The 22,427-nt window shown below is 32.2% G+C and overlaps 2 protein-coding genes across 2 annotated transcripts in view; both read left to right on the top strand.

Annotated features, from left to right (window-relative positions):
* The window catches only part of LOC111409421 (inactive TPR repeat-containing thioredoxin TTL3-like), a 22,339-nt gene extending 19,734 nt beyond the window's left edge, over positions 1-2,605 (top strand). Inside the window, exons 6-8 of the mRNA XM_023039473.1 lie at positions 108-176; positions 684-870; positions 2,526-2,605. Coding sequence (XP_022895241.1) covers positions 108-176; positions 684-870; positions 2,526-2,605 — 336 coding nt within the window. The remainder of the gene's footprint in view (positions 1-107; positions 177-683; positions 871-2,525) is intronic.
* A 964-nt stretch (positions 2,606-3,569) lies between these two features.
* On the top strand, positions 3,570-5,713 carry LOC111409422 (TPR repeat-containing thioredoxin TTL1-like). The gene is made up of 5 exons (XM_023039474.1): positions 3,570-3,777; positions 3,931-4,150; positions 4,261-4,456; positions 4,546-5,145; positions 5,373-5,713. Exons 1-5 carry the CDS (start codon positions 3,570-3,572, stop codon positions 5,574-5,576), a joined length of 1,428 nt encoding a protein of 475 aa, XP_022895242.1. The 3' UTR covers positions 5,577-5,713.
* Positions 5,714-22,427: the final 16,714 nt, after the last annotated feature.

The raw sequence follows: 22,427 nt of genomic DNA on the forward strand, positions 1-22,427 counted from the left end.
CCATATAAGCCGGGATTGGCTTGTAATTTGGACCTGTCCGTGCAGTGGTACTGGACTCAAATTAACAACTTCAAATCTTAACTAGAAAAGCATATTTCTACCTCCAGGGCACATCTTCAAGTGGTAAAAGGGGAGGGTGGAGAAATCCAGTTTTGCTTGAGGCTGTTGCGTTAAGGGTTTGAATCCTGAAATATGGATTTGGCTCTTGGGTAAGTGTAAGTGTACAAGCAGCCTTCCACCCTGTACCATTGGAGGCATAACCTACGATTTACCTCCCTCACGATACTTCAGGGCAGGGGTGGTGGGGAGCCCTTAAGGTTAGGGTTTAACCTTTTTAGAAAAGCACATTTCTTGGTCAATATAAATACGATATAATCCATCAAAGCATTGATTTCCTTGAATTCTTATTACTTTAATTTCTATACATATTTGGTGCCATGAAGACAACATTATTATTATTATTATTATTTAAATTTTTATACATATTTGGTGTCATAAATTGAAGACATGAACCTAGTCATGATTACTTAAATATTGCATTCCAAATTATATATTTTGAATTTCAAATTTTAAAATAATCCTTGTTTATGTTACCCGCCCTTTAATTTATATATTGATATTATTATTAGCCATAATTCAAATTAACATAACAAGAATTTAATTTACCTTTTCCTTCCGTTCAGACTTACTGCGTACGAATGGCAATAGAATTGGCATCAATGGAGGCTTTTATTTTTTTGGCAAACGAGACATTTGTCGAGCAAATATATGATCCTTTAGAGTACAAACTGGACATGATCCAAACAGGTCCTACACGTTTGGTATTAAAGAATGTTTACGAAGAAAAAGAAGAAGATAAAATTGTTCAAAGTACAGTAATATTATAACTCAATTGATAAGACCTCCACTAATGAAAGGGGAAAAAAAAAGTAGTATTTTTCTTGTCCCATTTGAAATTTGTTTGACATGGCCAAAAGACATAAAGTTGATTTCTTGGCTTCCACTCTAGCTGTCCAAAGATTGTATAAATACAATCCCATAAGCAGTAGACCTATCACATTGAACACTTCATTTTCAAGCTATATATTTGTGCACATTTATCGAGTTTTTCCTCACTACTTTTCTCAAGTTATGGGGAATTTCCCTCTTCGTTTGTTTTTGAGACTTCCCTAAGTTAATTGTTTCAATGGTCACTGAAATTAAATTCATGTTTTTGATTAGCCACTGAACTTTAAAATGTCGAGTTTTGATCACTGAACTTAGATCCATATCTTTGATTGCCCACTGAATTTTAAAATGTCGAGTTTTAGCCACTGAACTTTGAAAAATGTTGAGTTTTGATCACATAACTTATGTTCATGTCTTCGATTGCTCACTAAAATTTAAAATTTTGAGTTTTGACCATTGAAATTTAAAAAATGTTGTACATTACTCACTGAACTTTAAAAATATTGTACATTACTCACTGAACTTTGAAAAATGTTGTACATTATTCACTATAAATTCGATATTTTTCAAAATTCAACAGTTATGCTAGTGAATAACTTATGGCATATTCTAAAGTTCAGTGGTCAAAACTTGACATTTTAAACTTCAGTGAGCAATCTAAGATATGGATCTAAGTTCAGTGAGCAATCGAAAACATTGATCTAATTTCAGTGACCAAAACTCGATATTTTAAACTTTAGTAACCAATAAAAAATATGGACCTAAATTTAGTAACCAAAACTCGATGTTTTTTAAAGTTAAATAACCAATCAAAAATATGGACCTAAGTTCAGCCACCATTGGAACAATTAACTCGACTTCCCTTCATGTCCTATTACTATTAGGCTATATTTGATAGCCCAAAATTTTCCATGGAACATGGAAAACAAATTTTATTTCCCACTTTAGGCTTGTTTGATAACCAAAATTTTCTAGGCAATTGGTTTTCCACATTTCCCTCACACGCCCACAATTTCCAAGTTTTTGGGGAACTCATTTTCTCATGGCGTAGGTGGTTTTATGTTTTTCACCTTTTTTTATTATTTATTTTTTACGATGGTAACAAATTTTAGGAATAATTGTAAAAGAGGATATCCCCTAAATTTACAATTTTCATGTAAAACAAAGACAAACCAACACCAAAATGTAGATGATTTTGGATTTTTTTATTTTTTATTCTTTTTTTGGCAATGGAAACAAATTCTATGAACAACTGTAGAAGTGAATATCACTTAAATTAACAATTCCCATGAAAAATAAAGTCAAACGAATACCAAAAGACACATTTATTTCAACATTTTTCAGGTGAAAAATTCTATTAATCAAACACTATTAATTGACAATTTTCAGTAAAACAATTTCTAGGTAATTCAATTTCCTGGATTTCATTTTCTTTCCACCCAAATTTCATCTTTACAATCAAATAGCCCTTAATTTGAATGAGGTTCAATTCTCGTTGGACTGTGTAAAGAATAATCACATTTTCACTTATCTCGACCATGAATGTTTCTGATTTCATTTTGCTTATCATTCTCCAGTAGGAAGTAGGGCTGGACATGGTCCGATTTGGTTCGATTCTAACGAGAACCGAACTGACTCGAGATTTTCGGGTATTTAATAAGTGGAACCGTCGGATCCAAATTTAATTACGGAACCGTTCAGGTTCGATTCCATTCGGTTCCGTATTATAATTAAATTTCTTAATATATACAAAGTTACGTTAATTTAATTAATAATATATTCAATATTAGCTTTTACAAAATAACGTAGTTCATTCTTATGTGTTTCACGTCTCTCTTTGCAGAATTCTTCATAAATTTGATTATTGAAATCACAGAAAAATAAAGATAGCGAGCTCAAAATAATTAAGAGAGATGTTGTAGAGTTTTAATTCGATTTTCTCCGGTAGAAACGACACTACAATAGAATAACAGATTTAGATAAAATTGAGATCAATTTGATTAAGTTGATTTTAAACTGAAAATTAGAAATAGGAAAATCATATTTTGTGGTTTGTACTAAATTAACTAGTTAATAAATTTATTTAGAAAAAATAAAATAATTTTACTTATTTAAAATAAATTAATTAAAAAATTACGGAGATTCGATTTTTAGTCGGTTCTTCGGGTCTTGGCCTCGAACCGAGAACCGAACCATACCCGTCGGTTCTTGATTCAAATATTCATTCGGGTATTTAACTTGAGAAGAACCGTCGGGTTCGATTTGATCGGTTTGGCTCGAGAGTTTTGTTCAGCCTTAGTAGGAAGGCCCTCAGGTATCTTGAGATAGAAAGGGACAATGGCAGAAACTGCAAAATATACAGCAGAGAATGAAATGGGATATGGTCTAGTGGGAGCATTTTTCCACCTAAAGAGCTTGAGGCCAAGAAAATCTGTCATGTTTCAAAGTACTCCAACTACCAGGAAGCAACTTGAGAATTCCAGTGAAATCGGACGTCTGGAATCCTTAAAATCGGATAAGAATCCATCCAAAATCATCGAAAAGTCATTGGATAAGCCTGATTCTGCTAGGATAAAGCGTTCAACTTCTCGTGATCATCAAGGTACCGGGATATCATTGCAATGAAAAGTTCAACGTCATCCTCCAACAATTCGAGCTCGAATGGAGCGTCTCAACTTGTGAATTCGTCCATCACGGAAAGGCACACCAAGGGAACTTCCTTCAACTTGAGTGATCTCAACCTGACTGTTGCTGATCAAAGTAAATTCGACTCAAATGGAACAACGAATCGAGCTTCCGAGGGTATTGTGATGCTTTTAGGCCATTTGGGTAACTTGTAGCAGTAGGGGAAGCAAAGTGCATCAAATAGATTGGGGATTCAGGAGAAAATGATGAAGAAATCCAATGACATGACCCCTCGATTTGGAAACATATTACGTAGTTTATCAAATAGATTGGATCTTGATGTCTTGAAATCCTTAGGGAATGAGAAGTATAAGCAAGCAAAGTATGAGGAGGCGTTGGCATTATATGACCAAGCAATCGCTATTGATCCGAGCAAGGCTTGCTATTATAGCAACAAAAGTGCAGCCTTGATGGGTTTAGGCCGCCTCATAGAGACAGTTTTTGAATGTAAAGAGGCTATCCAGATAGATCCTCTGTACTTTAATGCTCACTTTCGTCTAGCAAAATTGTATTTAAGGTAACATACAGTTACGCCCGACAAGGAAAAAAAGTTAAAAATCTTGTTTATTGCAATGTCACTTGCACTTAGCCTTTACTTGAGGGATTTTTTTGCTACTTTTTTCATAGATTGGGAGAACCCGAGAAAGCATTGGGTCACTACAAATGCTCGGGGCGCAAGGCTGGTAATGAAGATATCATTCAAGCTCAAGCTCTTAAGACATGCCTTGACAGGTGTACTGAAGCTCGGAATCTAGGAGATTGGAAAAAATTGCTGAACGAGTCTCAGATTGCACTATCCTCAGGAGCAGATTCGGCTCTAATGGTTAGTACTTCATAGTTCATACTATTAGTTTCATGCCATATTATGTCCATGAAAAAATGCTAAACATTTCTTTAACTTTTTTTCTACAGATCTATGCAATGAAAGTTGAGGCACTGATGAAACTTCATAGGTACCAAGAGGCATATAAGGCTATCAAGACTAGCCCGAATTTTAGCATTCCACTCTGGACTCAGTTTTTCGGCTCCTTAGGCACTACTGCACTATTAATTATTCGATCCCTGGTTTACCTGTCCATCTGCAGGTCAGTTGAAATTTTCGTCAAATGTTGTTCACGTACAATTTCCTCTAGAGTTGAATCTGAAATTGAGGATGCGCGGCTAATTTTAAATGTTGACAGGTTTGAGGATGCTGTGGCTGCTGCTCAGAATGCTGTAGGACTTGATGCAAGACATGAATCAAGTTTGATAGCAAAAAGGGTTAAATTTGTGGCATTGGCTCGATCAAATGGTAACCAGCATTTTAAAGAATCCAGGTTTTTGGAGGCTTTTACTGCATATACAGAAGGATTAGAACATGATCCTTATAACTCGATTCTGCTCTGCAATCGAGCTGCTTATCGATTCAAATTAGGCCAGTATGAGAAAGCAGTAGAAGATTGCACAGCAGCTCTTAATGTGCATCCCTCGTACAGCAAGGCCAGATTGCGCAGGGCAAATTGCAACTCTAAGGTATCTCTCGCTCTCGAAAAGATCATATTTTTGCTTCGATTCGTATTTCTGCTTCAGTTGCCTTTTTCGTCTCATTTTTTCCTCAGAACTAGCCTGTGCACTTTGACACCGCTACTTCCTTCTTCATTTTCCCAATGGGAAAAATGAGGTAAAGCTTGATCAACTGTGTGTAAGCTTATTTATCAGAGTCATTGATCATTTATCTGTTTCTGATTCATGTAAATCAGTTGGAAAGATGGGATACTGCAATTCAAGATGACGAGGTGTTGATGCAAGAAATTCCTGGAGATGAGGAAGTAACCAAATCACTGTTGGAGGCAAAGATGCAACTCAAGAAGCAGCATTTTGGTGATCACAAGGAAAGAAGACTAAAATCGAACACGCATGGCCAAATTGTGGAGACACTGGAGAGCCAAGGGAAAGAAGGCTAAAAACAAGCAAAAATGACTTCAAATTTATGATTGGGATTCTACTGAAGTTGTGAGATTAGACTTGTTTAGACTATGAACTGGTTTGACAAAGAAATTTGAGGGATTTTCTGTAATTTTTGTTTTAGTCAGGGAATCCTTTAAAGTTCCTTCATTTTTTTTTTTGGGAAACAGGTTATGACTGATTGATTGATTAGGTTTGCATCTTTATTTATTTATTTATTTTTTTGCTTGGGAATTCTTGATCGTGGACTTTATGAATAAGCTAGAAAATGATAGTTGTTTGATCTCAAAAAGTTGTTGACTAATATTTGGGGCAATTTTTAAAATGGCTAGATAATTGATCCAATTTTCCACAATGGCCTCTTCTATAAGAAATACTATTTTATCCTTACTATAATTATTTGCAAGATATATCTTATATCTTTAAGGATTTATTAATCAGAACCTATATCTATATTTTTCAATCTTTCTAACACCTTTAAATATTTTTTTGTATTTTAGTAGTTCTTTAAAGATCCTAAGCTGACATTTCTTGGTTATATATCCTCGAACTAATCCTTCTGAAATTTCTTCTTGTATATCTCTATGTTTAGTTATAATATCATCTATCTTTCTTATTTCTTTACTAGTTCCTACAGAATCAAATCCTATATTATTTTTACAATTATAATCTATATCTCTATATATTTCTTCAATTTTTTCTTTGCCAACAGGAAATATATCTTCAAACTTTTCAGCTAATTTAAATAAAAACGAAACATCTTTTTCATCTAAAAATAATATGAGATTATTATCATTATTAGAAATAGATGTGGATGCTTGTGAATTGTTCATCAGAATAATTAAAACATAAGCATGTAAAAACAAGTAAATAACTTACAGTAATCAAGTAGAAGTAAATAGGCTTTCCCTCCAGTATGCTTTTATAGATGCTTTGCATGTACTTAATCAATCTTCTGAATCAAGTAAAGATTAAAACGTTTTTTGAAATCATTTGGGTCCACAACTGCTTCCGCAAAAGGTTTTTCAATTAAGGTTGCATTTCTCACTCTAGAGAACTAGCCGTGTTTCCACAGACGCTATCTCACAGTATCCAGAGTCTCTATTTTCACTTCTATCCAAGCTCTTTTCAGAATCAAGTTCCTACTTGGAACGAAATTTTAAAAGATAACTCACACACAAGGTGCTACAATTTTGTTAGAAAATTGCCTTTTTCTCCTAAACCATTCTTCAAAGACGAGTACTTTGGCATGGCTAGCATCCATTCAAAATCAATGTTTTGAAATCTTTTAAAATCTCTATCTGTACTGTCGAGGAATCATGAGAAACTTAACGAAATCCTTTTATGAAAGCTTTGTTGAACATAACAAACTTTACTTTGATATTCATAAACTGAAATAGTACATACTTACAATCTATATTTATATACCTTTGGTACTCACCTTATGAAGTTTAGAACTCCATAAGTGATTACCTTATTACACGCTTTACTATCTTCAAGCTATTTAATATTTTTCTGAATACAAGTGGTGTATACAGATTATAAAAGATATTTCTCTAAGATGTGTTTCCTCCGAGTGTTTAAGAGATAAGTTATTTCGAGATGTCTTCCTTCTTCCTCCTTGCTTCCTTTTATAGAAGTCTTTGGGAATCTTATCTTGACAGGTGTTTTTCCTCTTTTTTTGTAGGGTATTTAGGCCATCTTATCTCCACCGAATTTTCCATTATCTTCTTGCAAAGTGGACCTCTCCTTTTGAAATTATATGCCTTATCTTTTGAGTTTGTCTGCCACTTGTGACAAATGGTGAGGAATAGTCACAATTATGGAGACTTTTCTTGCACTATCTTCTGTCTTTTAGTAGCCACATTTTTTCTTTAATAAATTTCTTTATTAAAGTAGTGATAAAGGGCTACTTTTGTCACCATTACTTTTTCATTTTCGAATCAAAGAATTCTGCAGGGAATTCTTCACTATTAAGAGATGCTTGACTCATATCTTTGACAACACAGTATTCACAATGGTGATCACTGTAATTTCAGAGTAATTTGCATAGTTCTTTAGCCATATCTTCTGATCCATGCACTTGGTTAGAAATAATTGCAGATAATAAATGATCGAGATAACAAATATCTTCTTCCTTGGTGGCCATCCTTGCATTGGAATAGATAATATGATCTTCAGATGGATAAATTCATATTTTTTCTTTCTCAATAATTATCTGAGTTACATGTTCAAATATCTCTTTGTACCCTTTTACTCTTCTGTAGGGCATCATATTTAGAATATCTTGATATCCATTTTTAACAACCTTTTGATTGGTTGGTAAAAAATGTTGATTCGTAAGTCCCATTTTTATCACATGGAACGATGGATGCATATATTCAAGAACGGGATTCCATTCCATGGCTGCTGAATGGAATCTGATATATATATTTGTTGTCTTGACGATTTCAGTATATCTTTTAACAACTTTCCTGATGTTGGTTGGAAGCTGAGCTATCTCTTTGAGATTTTTGCTAGGATATATACAAAGTATATTTCCTATCTCAAAACAATTTCGTACCCAGTTGGCTGGTGCTTCTGGATAAAAATTTATCTTGTTGTATTTTGAATAGTGGAGAGTCCTCATCCACTTTTCAATCTCCAGATACCAATCTGATAAAATATTGAAAATAACAATAAAGAGTGTTACTTCTTCATGGTTATCTTTTCTGGGAATTTTTGCTTCATGGCATATCTTGACAATTTCTTTTGGATCTATCCTTTTAATAGAAAGTTTAGATTGAGTTTGGCTCTGTGAAGAGCTACCTTCTCTTTTGATATCTTGAATATCTTTATTACCAGTAATAGGTTCAAGTTTTTCCTGTGAAGGGGTTCCTATTACCTTTTTTTTCTTTCCCTTTATCCTCGGGGAGAGCACTAGTATTCACAAGTCCCTGCAAAGGGATACTAGATTTGGTACAAGTAACTTCTGCCTCAATGGCTATATTTTTACCTTCTATCTTTGATATTTTGAATTTGTGTTTCCAAATAGGAAACTTTTATCTCAAGTATCTGGACTTTCGTCCTAAATTGTTCTAGCTCCATCCCTGTTAAAATAATCAGGTAGAAAATTAGTTTTGCCTTTTATATATTCAATATCAAATTTGAAATATGAAAATTAAATTTGTATCCTAATAATATATCTATTGGCAATAGATGAATCAACATTATTTTTCAAAAATCCTTTAACTTGAGTATTATTCTAATCAAGAACTTCTTTGATAATAAATAATCTTCATATTTTTGAACTCCTCTTTTTACAGCAATGAGTTCTTTTCTGTTCGTCTTATATCTTGTTTCAACTTCTTTGAATGTTCCTGATGTATAACCTGCAAGTATCTCAGGACAAGAACAATTCTTTTCACATTTATATTCTTTATGAATCTTTTTAACCTTTAATACTACTCCCCAATAATCATCTGAAGCATCAGTTTCAAGGATAAATAAATCTTCTTTTTGTGGTATTACTAGTTTGGGCAATACCTTTAATTCTTCTTTTACTTTCCTTATATTTTCACAATCTTATTCTTCCCACGACCACATTATATTTTTTCTTAATTTTGGAAGAAAATAATTTTTCAATTTGACACAATTTTCAATAAATCTTTCAGCATAATTTAATATACCAAGGAAGCTTTGTAATTGTTTTTTATCTTTGATTTCTTCAGGAAATTCTTGAAATTTTTCTCCAATATGAGATTGCAATTGCAATTCTCGTTTTTTTATAAATAATCCTAAAAATTCTATTTTTGTTCTAGCTATCTCAACTTTCTTTTGAGAAAGTGTAATACCATGTTTTTTCATAATATAACAAAATTTCTCAAGATGTTCAATATGTTCATCAATATTATTTGAATGAATAAGTAAATCATCTACATATGCAATACAGAAATGAGTAATTGGTTTGGTTACGTCATCCATTCTCTTTTGGAATATCTGTGGTGCATTTTTCAACCAAAATGACATTATATTCCATTCGTATTGTCCTAAAGCATTGGGGGTACTAAATGCAGTTAATGATTTACTTTCTTCTGTAAGCATGATTTGCCAAAACCCTGACTTACAATCAAATTTTGAAAATATCTTTTTGTTTTGTACTTGTTTAATAAGGGTGCCCTTATTTGGCAAGTAATATCCATCAAATTTAGTAACTTCATTTAATTTTTTGTAATTTATCACCATTCTGGCTTTTCCTCTTTTTATCTCGTTATGTTTTCTAACCATAAAGGCTGGGCTGCTATGTGAACTTTTACTAAGCCTGATTAATTTGGCTTCTAGCAATTCTTTTATCTGGTCTTTAAATTCCTTTTGATCATCAACACTATATTTCATGGGTTTGACTCTAACAATAGTGTTTGGATTGGTTAATTCTATTTTTGCCTTTACTTTGTCTGTATTCCATTTTTCTAATGGATTTTCAGAATATGTTTCAGAAATTTCTTTTTTCAGTTTTTCAATCCTATTTTCTGTTGTCATTTTTAAGATTGTAACTGGTTTAAATTTTTTTGTACTTCAACATCCACCACGCTGGGTTGAGGAACTCTGATGGTTTATATCTGTATATGCCATTGTAATAGCTTTATTTATTTTTGGTGTAAATATTTTATGTGCACAAGGTGTTGTGAACATATACTTATCAATATATTGTGTAAATGGTGCATATTTTAATAAGAAATTTTGTCCCAATAAAATATCACATCCAATTGTGGTTGACATATATATTGTATCAACAAATACTTCTCTAAAGGAAATTAGAAAAGGTACTTGAGTAGCATACTTGCTATATATTACCTTATTTCCACCTGCTGTTGTGGCGGTGACTATCTTCTTTGAATTGTATATCCAGTATTCAGATGGTAGTACATTTGGTAAGCATAAACTTATTGTACTTCCTGTATCTAAGTAAATATGAAATTTAATTCTACAATAACTTTTTGTATTAAGTGTAATTTCAATATATGGACTCATGGAATTAGTACTTATCACTCTTTCCATGATAACAATGATTTCATATTTTCATCTATTCTTGATATGATGATTGGGATATCATCAACTGTTATTTTTAGATATCCTTGGCAGATTTTATAAGGACTATATTTCTCAAGAAAGTTCATTCCTAGTAGAATAGGTGAACGATCCACTCCATATAATTCATCTTTATATAAAATTATTTCTTTAGTATATTCTTTCTGATCCTCTTCTATAAGTATAAGAGTTATTTCAAGATTATTTCCTAAATAATCCTTAAATATATATGGTTCTGATATTTCAAAGTCTATTAAATGACTAACAAATTTAGCATTTACATGATTTTTATTTGCTCCAGTATCTATGAGGACAAGAAGATTCTTCTTATATCCTTCTTGATTTACATATCTTGTATTAATGTAATATTGCGAACATGATGATTCAGCAATACTTAAATTCTTAAGTCTGCTTATTCTAGAGTCTTGTCTAGAGGGAAATCTTGCAATAAGATTATCTCCTTCTAAGCTGACACTATTTCTTCTTATTAGTTTTCCTTCAGAATTAATTTCTCTAGCTTGTTTGTGGAAATCAAGCATTATCTGTTCTGGTATAGTGACTTCATGTTCTTGGTATTTTCTAGGAGGTATATATTGTGCTAATTTCTCAAAATTTTTATGTATGATAATGTTATCAGTTATTTTTCTTAGATTGTTATGATGGCTAGTAATAAAAGCAAAAATTGATTTTATGCTTATACTAATAGCCTTACTTCTTCGTATCATTTTTAAGTTTCCATTTCTATAGTATAGATTGAAACTTTGCTCAATATTTTCATCATTTAATGAAATTGCATAATTTGGTTTTACTGTAAATATTATCTTCTGATAGACTAAGTTTCCTACGACTGTTCCTAATAGAGCATCTATAAGATCTTGTAAGATTCTATTGTCCATACAATATATTTCTATTTGTATGTTCATACCTTCTCTAAAGAATCCTTTTACCATTATCTGGACTCCTCCTATTTCAATACATTTAAATTTGTTTCTTACATTTTCTGGGATTTTGGATAACTTTTGTTTTACCCATTCTTTTGTAATTATAGGAATTCTTGCTTTTCCTATAGTATCTTCTATATTGATAAACATTTTTTTATAATTCATACTTACAATTGTTTTATTTACTCTTGGTAAAATTCCTAAAAATTCTTGATGGAATACATCTTTTTCTTGTAGGTCTAATATCTTCTTTGTGATTCCTGTGTATTTTTTAATATCAAAGGTAATTTCTTGATTTATACCTTCTATAGAGTTTTCAACTTCTTCAGTTGTTTCTATTTCTATTTCTGATTGTTGTATCTCTTGATTCATATATACTATCTCCTCATAATCTTCTTCTGATGAGGATGTATTTAATTCATAAATACTACTGCATTCACCACTTAGATCTTCAAAATATTCAATTGGTTCTATGTCACTATCTTCTTGAAATTTTTCATAAATTCTAAGAGTTTTTATTTTTTGTATATCTTTCTTTTTATGACATTGAGGGGGCAATGTGTCCTTCTTCATTACAAATAAAACATCTACACTTTTTAGTATTTATTGGTTTAAATTTCTTATTCCAATTTCTTTTCTTGAAATATTTTTTGTGTGGTTTAAAATTTTTTTTCTTGAATTTTTTATAGTTTTTGAATTTTCTTTTATATTTCTTATACGGTTTATATTTCTTTTTATGGCATCCAAATTGTTCTACTTGACCAATATATTTATAACAACACAATGAATTTTTTCTTATTTTATATGCTTTTTTATTTTCTAAAGCTTCTCTGCACCATATATCTATCATTCTTTTTGTAAATTCAATCATACTTTCAAGACTATCTATTTTTACTCCTTCCTCTTCTCCTAGAGGTAATAATTTCTCATATTCTTTTAATAACTTTATTCCCCATGGAAATGGTAACTTAGTAAAATAAGACCTTAATATAGGTTTATTTTCTTGATAATCTCCTTGGTTTAATATATAGTATATTTCTTCAAATTTACAAGTATATCTTTCTAATTCACACATATCACACATCTTTAAATTTTCCATTGCTATCATCCCTTGATTATATTCATCTTGTTTTCTTTCTTCATCATTAGAAGTATATCTATCTCCTAAGAATTCTGTTCTTAAGATCTTTTCAAATCTTTTTAATATCTCTTGTATATTTTGTTCATTTAAAGTATTCCTATTATCTAATACCTCAGTTCTACCTGCTCCATACTTTATCCTTCCTTTAATAGTTTCTGGTAATTTTCTCCACCATTCAGAAACAATTCCTCTGAATGTATGTTCGATAAATCCAAAAGCTGTATATGTTTCCCATTTATTAAATTGTATTGCTAAATCTGTGCTTTTCATCCATATTTCAATAACTTTATTTTTATCTACACAGTCTAGATCTAACCATATTCCTATTGTGTGGATTGGTTCATTATAAGATTTCATTGGGTTTATTTCTTTTATAGACTGTTTTCTTACATTTTCAGTGTATCTTTTCTGTGTTTTTCTATATTGGTAAATACCATCCTTATCAGGTATTGGGGTACCATAAGGATAGTCTTATTCTTCATCACTACTGAATTATACTTTTATATTCTGACTTGAAGATGGATTAGTATTCATCTTTGTATTTTTCATTTTTTCATTTTTTCAATTAATTCTTCTAATTGTTTTTTATATTCTTCATACTCTTCCCCTGTAGATTTTAAGAATTTTTGTTCTATTTCTTCTACATCTGTAATCATATATTGTTTTTCTTCATGTTTTTTCCCTTTATTATTTTCCTTTTGTGTTATCCTAAAATTTTGAGGTGGATTAATTATAATCCTATCTTTTCCTTTAAGATTTTTATCTAAAAGAGCGTTTCCTACTTGTAGATTATATTCTAGATTTTCTAATCTTTTGTGTATATCCTCAAAACTCGAATTTGTGGTGTCTTTAGGTAAATAGGGATAACTAGGTTTTTTATATTTTTCAATCTTTTTCAAAAATTCTTCAATTATATTTTCTTCATCTACTATATTCATCATTATTTTTGGTTCGTAACCTGACTTTGATACCATTTCTACCAGAGTGCGCAAATCGCACCCACTACCGTCCGGGTTTACGGAAGTGGCCCTGACTTGACAGCAGTATAAGGGTACCTATCAGAGTCCTTGAGTTGCCATGGGTCTTCTAGGCATATCTCAAGCCGGGGGCGGAGAGTCAGTAATTACTGCTTTTCCCTATAGAGTTCACCCGGATACATATTCATGCATGTTCTGATACCATTTCGTCGGAGTGTGCAGCGGAGGGGTTTATATTTTTGAGCCAATTAAAATCTTCATAAGTATTTAAAATATCACAATAGAATTTATAAAATTCACTATTTTTTATTAAACTTTTTTCTTCAATAATTATATTTAGTTCTCTAATTCTTCTTCTTAGGTTAAGAATTAGTTTATATATATCATTTTCTGTTTTGATCGTACTATTATTTATAGAAACATTTTTAATTTTTAATTTTGGATCTAAATATTCTATAAAGAAACCTTTTAGATCTTCTTCTAAATATTTTAATTCATTTTCTGTTGCGTTTTTTAGATCAATAAAATTTTGTATAATATTTGGGTTTAAATTTATTAAAGATTTTTTATCTATATTTCTTTGAGGACCTAATTGAAGGTTTTTATACATTGTAGTGGCTTTGGTTGCAATTTCACAATAAGGGGTATTTTTGGAAAAAGTTATTGTTCAAAGGCTATTCTTCAAATGTTTAAATTTCTTGGTCTAATTTTAAAAAACTCCCTTTTATTTAGGCTATCTAGAGGTATTTCCTCCTAATATTTTCTATTTAATTCAGGCATGTGGAAAGGCGTACATGCCTCATTTTATTTATTTGTTAATCTTTATATGCTACGTATACAAATTGCCAAATCTGAAAATTCTATAATTAGATTGGTTTAGGGTTTTTGTGTTGTATTTGTAAGTATTATGCCTTAGGTCCAATCAACTTTGGACATAAATACTTTTGATAAATAATTAATGCAATTTAATGACAGATCTATTATTTAATTAATAGACAATTAAATAAATAATAGAGTCCGAAGATTCAAACCTACGTAATTTGTTAATCACAAGGAGTTGTGATTGTGAGATACAAATTACATCTGATTGAATCTTAAATCATCCATGGTCGTAAGTAATAACGAGATACGGATAGATCATCACGTTTGGCATTTCTTACTTGTGAAGTAAGTAGCTGATCTCACAAGCTAAAGTGTGGTGACACTTAAATGAACACATGGATGTTTTGTTATAGAACAAAACATTGGAAACCCGTCGAGAGATTCCACATGGATAACTATATGAGTGTCAGCGGTTAATCTCTAATATTTGGTGGTGAAATTGGTCCTTTGACTTGAGGTCGTCATGGTACCTTATATGAGGACGGTCATACTTTGGTGATATTGGATGTTGCTCTAAAAAGGGCCGCTAATACGACATCGTTCGGGTACATCAAGAATTGTATGAAGATTGTGATTGATCAATAAAGGATTCGTCACTATTAGATAGTAGGAGATTATGATCTGCGTTTCATTCAATTAAGTCAATGATGAAATTCTTGGCCAAGGTGTACTCATAAGTCGAAAAGAAGTTTTTGACTTATATTGACTTAATAGTGGAGTGAAAGATATGATCGACATTTGAGATTGACACACTTTCATATCTCGTAGTTGATCGGATCATATTGACGAAGGGATTATAGTTTCACGGTAAACGAATGAGTTTGGTTTTGTCACACCACATGACATTTCCCGTCACATGTATTGCCCTGACACATTGTTAGATGTCAATCAGGGACAACGAGTATGAATTGACGATAAATTAAAAGGATGTTTTAATTTATCAAATTTTGATTAGATCAAAATAATATTTCACATCGTTAGGCATCGTGATCGGGAGCCTGATGGGTCACACACAAAAGAGAATTGGAAGATTGCAATTTATCAATTAATTAATTTAACAATCATTGGATAAATTAATTAATTGGGTTGGTTATTTATATGCTCGAATTAATTAATTGGATTAATTAATTTATAGACCTAATTTAATTAAATGGTTTAATTAAATATTAGACCGGACCGAGCCAGGCCCGTTTGGGCTTATATAAATAAAAGGTTAGGGTTTTCAATTTATATGGTTTTCATTATTCTTGCTGACACAAGAGAGAAAACCCTGGTAGCTGCAATCTTATTCTCTGTGTGGATTACCGTTGGAGGCTGGACAATTGGACAGCTGTGTCAAGATTGCTGGAACGAAAAGAATAGCAAAGAAGTTTGCAGATCTGGAAAAGGTACAATCTTATCACAATTTCTATCTAAACACAAAGGCGATTCTTGGTGGGAATCGAAAATTATTTTAAATTTCGCTGTACATGTATAAGTAGATTCCCAACAGTGGTATCGGAGCCTATTTTGTGTTTGTTAGAAATTGTTTAACATATTTGTGCGATCAATAGTTGATTGTTATATTTTTTTTCTTATTTCTAGCAATTAAATCAAAATTCGATTTTCATAATTTTGAAATCTGATTTCGGGAAAAAAAATCGAATTGGAAGGCGGGATCGCAGTGGCGAACTGCCACACAGCAGCAGTTCACCTCTGCTTGTGGCTGCTGCCAGCAGCAAGCCGCTGCTGGCAGCGGGGGCAGGCGCCGCTGCATTCTGCTGCTTCATACAGCAGCGTTTTCACGTTGCGGTGGCGACGAGCAGCGGCTCCTGCCGTGGGGCAATGGTAATGGTGCCGGCGCCGGCGCCAACAACACCAAGAATAGAACAAAAAAAATTATTATTTTAGGGTTTTATAGTTGAGTCGGGTGAGGGGTTTGGAGGCGGGGGCTCTTGTGCAATTTATGAAATTGTGAGCCCCTGCTTGCAATTTTATAAAGAGGGTCAAGTTTGCAAATTTTGAAAAGGACCTGTATCGAATTTTCGAAATTGGGAGCCTCTGATTGTAATTTTAAACTTGGGTAAATGTGAAAATTTCAAAATGGTTTTGATTTTGAATTTTAAAATGGTTTTAAAATTATATTCTAAATGGGTTTGACCCATAATTTAATTTTGACCCAAATTAAAATTTTATTTAAAATTGACAACATTTTATATTTTCGTTAAAATTGGATTTTGACTTAAATATTAAACTTTGACCCTAAATTGAATTTTATTTTATTAAGGAGTTTTATCCTAAATTAAAATCTTAATTCAATTTAAGTTAGAATTGGATTCTAATTTAGTGTTTAATTAAAATTTGATTTTAATTAAATTATTCACCCAAAGATATTTTAGAAATTAGAATTGGATTCTAATTTGACGTTTAATTAAAATTTGATTTTAATTAAATTGCCTCACCCTAAATTTCTTCTTGGAATTAGAGTTGGACTCTAATTTGATATTTAATTGAAATATGATTTTGATTAAATAAATCCGCCCTAAACATTGGAATTAGAGTTAGACTCTAATTTTGTTATTTAATTAAAATTTAATTTTAATTAAATTCTAATTTGACGTTTAATTAAAATTTGATTTTAATTAAATTGCCTAAACCTAAATTTCTTCTTGGAATTAGAGTTGGACTCTAATTTGGTATTTAATTGAAATATGATTTTGATTAAATAAATCCACCCTAAATATTGGAATTAGAGTTAGACTCTAATTTTGTTATTTAATTAAATTTTGATTTTAATTAAATTCAACCGCCTTAAACTTTGAAATTAGAGTTTGACTCTAATTTGATATTTAATTAAAATTTGATTTTAATTAAATTATCCCGCCATATAATTGTTGAATTAGAGTTGGACTCTAATTTGGTATTTAATTGAAATTAGATTTTAATTAAATATGCCCGATAATTAAATAATTGGTTAATATGATTAATTAATTATTTAATTGTTCCGATCCTTTTGTCTAAAAGAGTTTAGACGACTTAATTGCTAGAAACTTGAAACTAATTTACATATAATATTAGATATTATATAGGTATACATTTATGTGATGAATGTATTATTAGTGGACGATTATGGACTCGACAATATGTATGTGTTGAATGGTTAATTTTTATTCTTGTTGTTTTCTGGGCCTGTAAGCTCTTAATTGTCTTGGGCCTGTGAGCCCGGTATTATTATTATTATTATTGCTGTGGGCCTGCGAGTCACTGAAGTTTACAAAACTGTCACTGAAATTTAACACTTTCAGTAACGGTCACTTAAGTTTTGGGACGCTTTCAAAAATGGTCACTGAAATTTAAAAACTTGCAAAAACAGTCATTGAAGTTTAAAAACTTTCAGAAATGGTCACTGAAGTTTAAAAACTTTCAGAAACGCTCACTGAAGTTTTTTTTCCAGTTTTTTGGCTACTTTTGCGACAACTTTTCTATCATTTTCGACTATCGATACCACCAAATTTTGATACCATTGAAAAGACCACAATGTCCTCTTCCATTACTACCCAAAATCTCCCGATAACTCCAAGGAATTTGACAGGAAAATCGGCAAAAATCGCCAAAAAAAATCTGAAAATCTGCCAAAATCTTCAGATTTTTGGGCGATTTTTGCGGCGATTTTCCTGTGAATTCCGACCACCAAACTGGTTAATTTTAGATGGTAATTGAAGAAAAGATTGTAGGATTTCCAACAGTATCAAAATCCGGCAAAATTGATGGTTGGAAGTTGCCGGAAAGTTGCCTCAAAAGTCGCCCCAAAATTTGAAAAATTTGCCCAGATTTTCGCCTTTCCGGGTAGCCAATTTTGTGGGTTTATTCCGGCAAAATCTTTTGGAGTTTGGGAGACATTTTTCATGGTAATTGAAGAGGACATTATAAGCTTTCCAACGGTATCAAAATCTGATGGTATTGGTGGTCAGAAGTTGCCAAAAAGTTGCCTCAAAGTAGCCCATAAAATCTGAAAAATCTGCCCAGATTTTCGCCTTTTCGGGTAGCCAACTTTGTGGGTTTATTCCGGCCGAATCCTTTGGACTTTGGGGGAGATTTTTTATGATAATTGAAGAGGACATTGTAAGCTTTCCAACGGTATCAAAATCCAGTGGCATTGGTGGTCGGAAGTTGTCGAAAAATTATCTCAAAAGTAGCCTAAAAAATCAGCCCACATTTTCGCCTTTTTGGGTAGCCAATTTTGTGGGTTTATTCTGACCAAATCCTTTGGAGTTTGGGGGATATTTTAGATGGTAATTTAAGATGACATTGTGGGCTTTCCAACGGTATCAAAATCCGGCAATTTTGGTGCTCGGAAGTCGTCAAAAAATCGCCACAAAATTGGCCCAAAAAATCTGAAAATCTGGACAGATTTTTCGATTTTTTGGGCAAATTTTGCCACGATTTTGGGTGGTAATTGAAGAGGATATTGTGGTCTTTCCAACAATATCAAAATTTGACGGTATCGGTGATCGGAAGTGGCCCAAAAATTGCCGCAAAAGTAGCCCAAAAAACTGAAATTTCAGTGAACATTTCTGAAAGTTTTTAAACTTCAGTGACAATTTTTGAAAGCACTTGGAAACTTAAGTGAACGTTACTGAAAGTTTTAAACTTCAGTGACCGTTTTGTAATTTTTGCCTAAGTTCGGTGACCATTTGTGAAGTTAACCCTTTTTATTTATATCATATTATAATATTTTTTATAAAGTATAAAATATTTATATAATGAAGACGAATTGTTTTTTGAAATACATTTACAAAAAATATTTTTTATTTCTTTTTAAAGTAGATAAAATGTAAACTCTCCTCCTTTATCCGGGTTTGGGACTGCTACATCAATTTTAAATAAGTGGAGTTAAAAATTGTACACGAACAACTTGTTATAACGTGTACAATTTTTTAAAGAAAATTAAATTTAACGATTAAAAAATAAGGAAATTTTGATTAATATAATTAATCAATATCACTTAACTGACGACATGCAATTTCAACGTATTTATCTTGTAGTCGAAAATGAGCGTCCTGGCAACCCTTCACACACATTAACGCTTCCAAAATATCTTCTTTCAGTCGACTTCTGACATCGGTCAAAACCCTTTTACCTGCACTAAAAGCAGACTCCGAAGCAACAGTGCTAACCGGAGGTGTCAGTAGATCTTTCGCAATTGCAGAAACAATTGGCTAATGTCTTTCATACTTTCGCCAAATTTCAATTACTTCTTCTGAACTTTTTTAATTGTTCTGTCTATTGACATATTATGATTGAAGTAATCAATTAATTCGACAGACATCGCATTTTGAGTTGCAGCCGATGTTTGATGAGATGCAAATATATACGACATGGCACTAGATGAACACATTGCAGTTGCATCATATCCAAATGTATTAATGCCTTGAAATAAATTCATTATTTCGACGTCATCGTCTTCAATTTCAGCCGAAGGAGTAGGTACAGAGAGTACCCGACTAACATTCGCATCCATTCTTTCCGCATATAAATCATACATTCCACATAATGTTTGTCCTAAATTCTTATAGGTGATAGGTGTATCAAGTATTAAGATTTTATTGATTTGATCAATTACGTATTTAGTTCCCGAAATATTATATCGGGGGTCCATTGCATATGCAAAAGGAAATAACATAGGCAGTTCATCCCAATATTTTCTAAACTTTAATTTCATAGAAATTATAATTTCATTAAAAGCAGGATCATTTTTATATTTATGGAATGTTCTTGCAATTATATAAAGACGTTCAAGTACCATACAGCTTATGGGATAATAAACGTGGGATAAAATCTTTTTGGTCTCGTAAAAAGATGTAAAAAATCCTTTTAACTTTCAAAGCTAAAACCCAATTGGATTCATTCAACATACCATCGTCATCATTTCTAACGTGTCTATTGTTATAAAAGTCAGTTATTAAATGTTCGAAATCTTCACATGGCTTTAATAACAAGTAAGTAGAGTTTCATCTATGGCCTACGTCGCTAACAAATATTTTAGCAGTCGTCACTCCTAGTTCGGCACAAAAATCTTCAAATGCTTGTTTCTACTATGAGAGATCGTAATAAATACTAATGCATTCCTAATCCTTTGAAGTTCATCCTTTATATGTTTTAAGTCATCTTACACAATTAAATTCAAAATATGGCACACACAATGAATATGAAACAAATACCCACCAAAATCAAGTTGAAGTGTCATGCTCAATTTATCGACGACTACCTTATTAACACTAGCATTATCAAAAGTAAAAGACCGAATTTTAGTCTCGCAATTATATTATCTAACAATATTGATAATAGCATTATATATATTATTAACATTGTGATGAAACTCAATAATTCTAAAAGCAATAATTTTTTTATGCATGCACCAAAGTTGGGTCTATATATTGTGTGGTTGCAGCTATATATGCTCTTTTATTAACCCCTTCCCATATATCAGAAGTTAAAGATATAACACTCCCATATTGTTGCAAATTTATAATTAATTGTTGTTTTGAATTATTGAAATATTCTATTGTATCGGCACGAAGAATGTTTCGACTTACCCCGACGTACCTTTGTTACAGATATTCTTTCACGAACGAGACGAAGTGTTGGTTGTCTGCAATAGCCAAAGATAACTCAGTGGGGACAACAAATTTCACCATTTCGGTTTGAGTAATGTCCTCCGAATACACCCACGTGGATAGGGGTGAACTCGTAGAACCGACGTCTGGACTGTCAAATTGTAATTGTGTTTGACCAGCTAGAAGAAGTCCATGTCTGGCCGCACATGCTTTGTAGCGACGGTTGAGATGGGTGGTACCAATTCCTTTTTGTCATGCCAATCTTTGTTGGCAGTATTTACATACTGCTTTAGATTCTGCAAGGCCATCGACGACTTTTCCCTTTAAAATCAACTTAAAGCGATCCCAACATTTTGCTTGTTTTTTGCCCTTTCAATTTCTCCTCGCTTCTAGGATGTTTAATTCCGCATCTTCGTCCTCATGTTCCGCTTCAGAAATGTTAATATCATCCAAATCAATTGATTGTGGTTTCTCTGACCGTGAATATGAACATCTTCAAGTATGGGTACGTCATTTAGACCGAAAAATTCATTTGGAAATTGACTTTGCGGCGTCATAGGCGATTCGCCATGTGGCCCACATCTCGTATCGAATAAGCTCTCAACGAATGAGCGTTGATCCATTTGTTTGATTGTTTATGATGAAATTCAAATATAATAACAAGAAAAATATAAATGTAGTGAGATTGTGAAAATTGGATGAATTGAAATTGTAACTGAATAAACTGTAAAAAAAAAATGAATCGATATTGTATATTTTGCAGCACAAGAGAATAAAAACTCGATAATTGATATAATAAAAGAGAGTTGAGAAATGAAAAATAGTGATTGAGAGGAGATAATTGATATGAAAAAAAGGGAGTTAAGGGATATTTATAGTATAAGGGAAAAAAATTTCAATGACCAAACGGTCATTGAAAAAGTGACCAAAACGGTCACTATAGTTTTCTAGCCACGAGTCTCGTGGCTCGTCGCTGAAACGAGCCGCTCGTGTCAGCTCGCCTTCCGACGAGGCCCACTCAGCTCGCGCTCAGGCTCGTGATTTTACTAGCCGAGTTGCCCACGAGCCCAAACCGTTCACAAGCTCTATTTCAACGAGCCGAGCGGCTCGGCCCTTTTGACATCCCTATTCATGGAATTAGTCGATGTGCACGTAAACTGGTCCGGACACTCACGATCATTAAAAAAATAGATTTTGTCATCAATGAATAATCAGTGACCTATAAATTTTTTTATTTGTGATCAAG

Source organism: Olea europaea, chromosome 14, assembly GCF_002742605.1.
Source record: "Olea europaea var. sylvestris chromosome 14, O_europaea_v1, whole genome shotgun sequence".
In the NCBI taxonomy this organism is placed as follows: Eukaryota; Viridiplantae; Streptophyta; class Magnoliopsida; order Lamiales; family Oleaceae; genus Olea; species Olea europaea.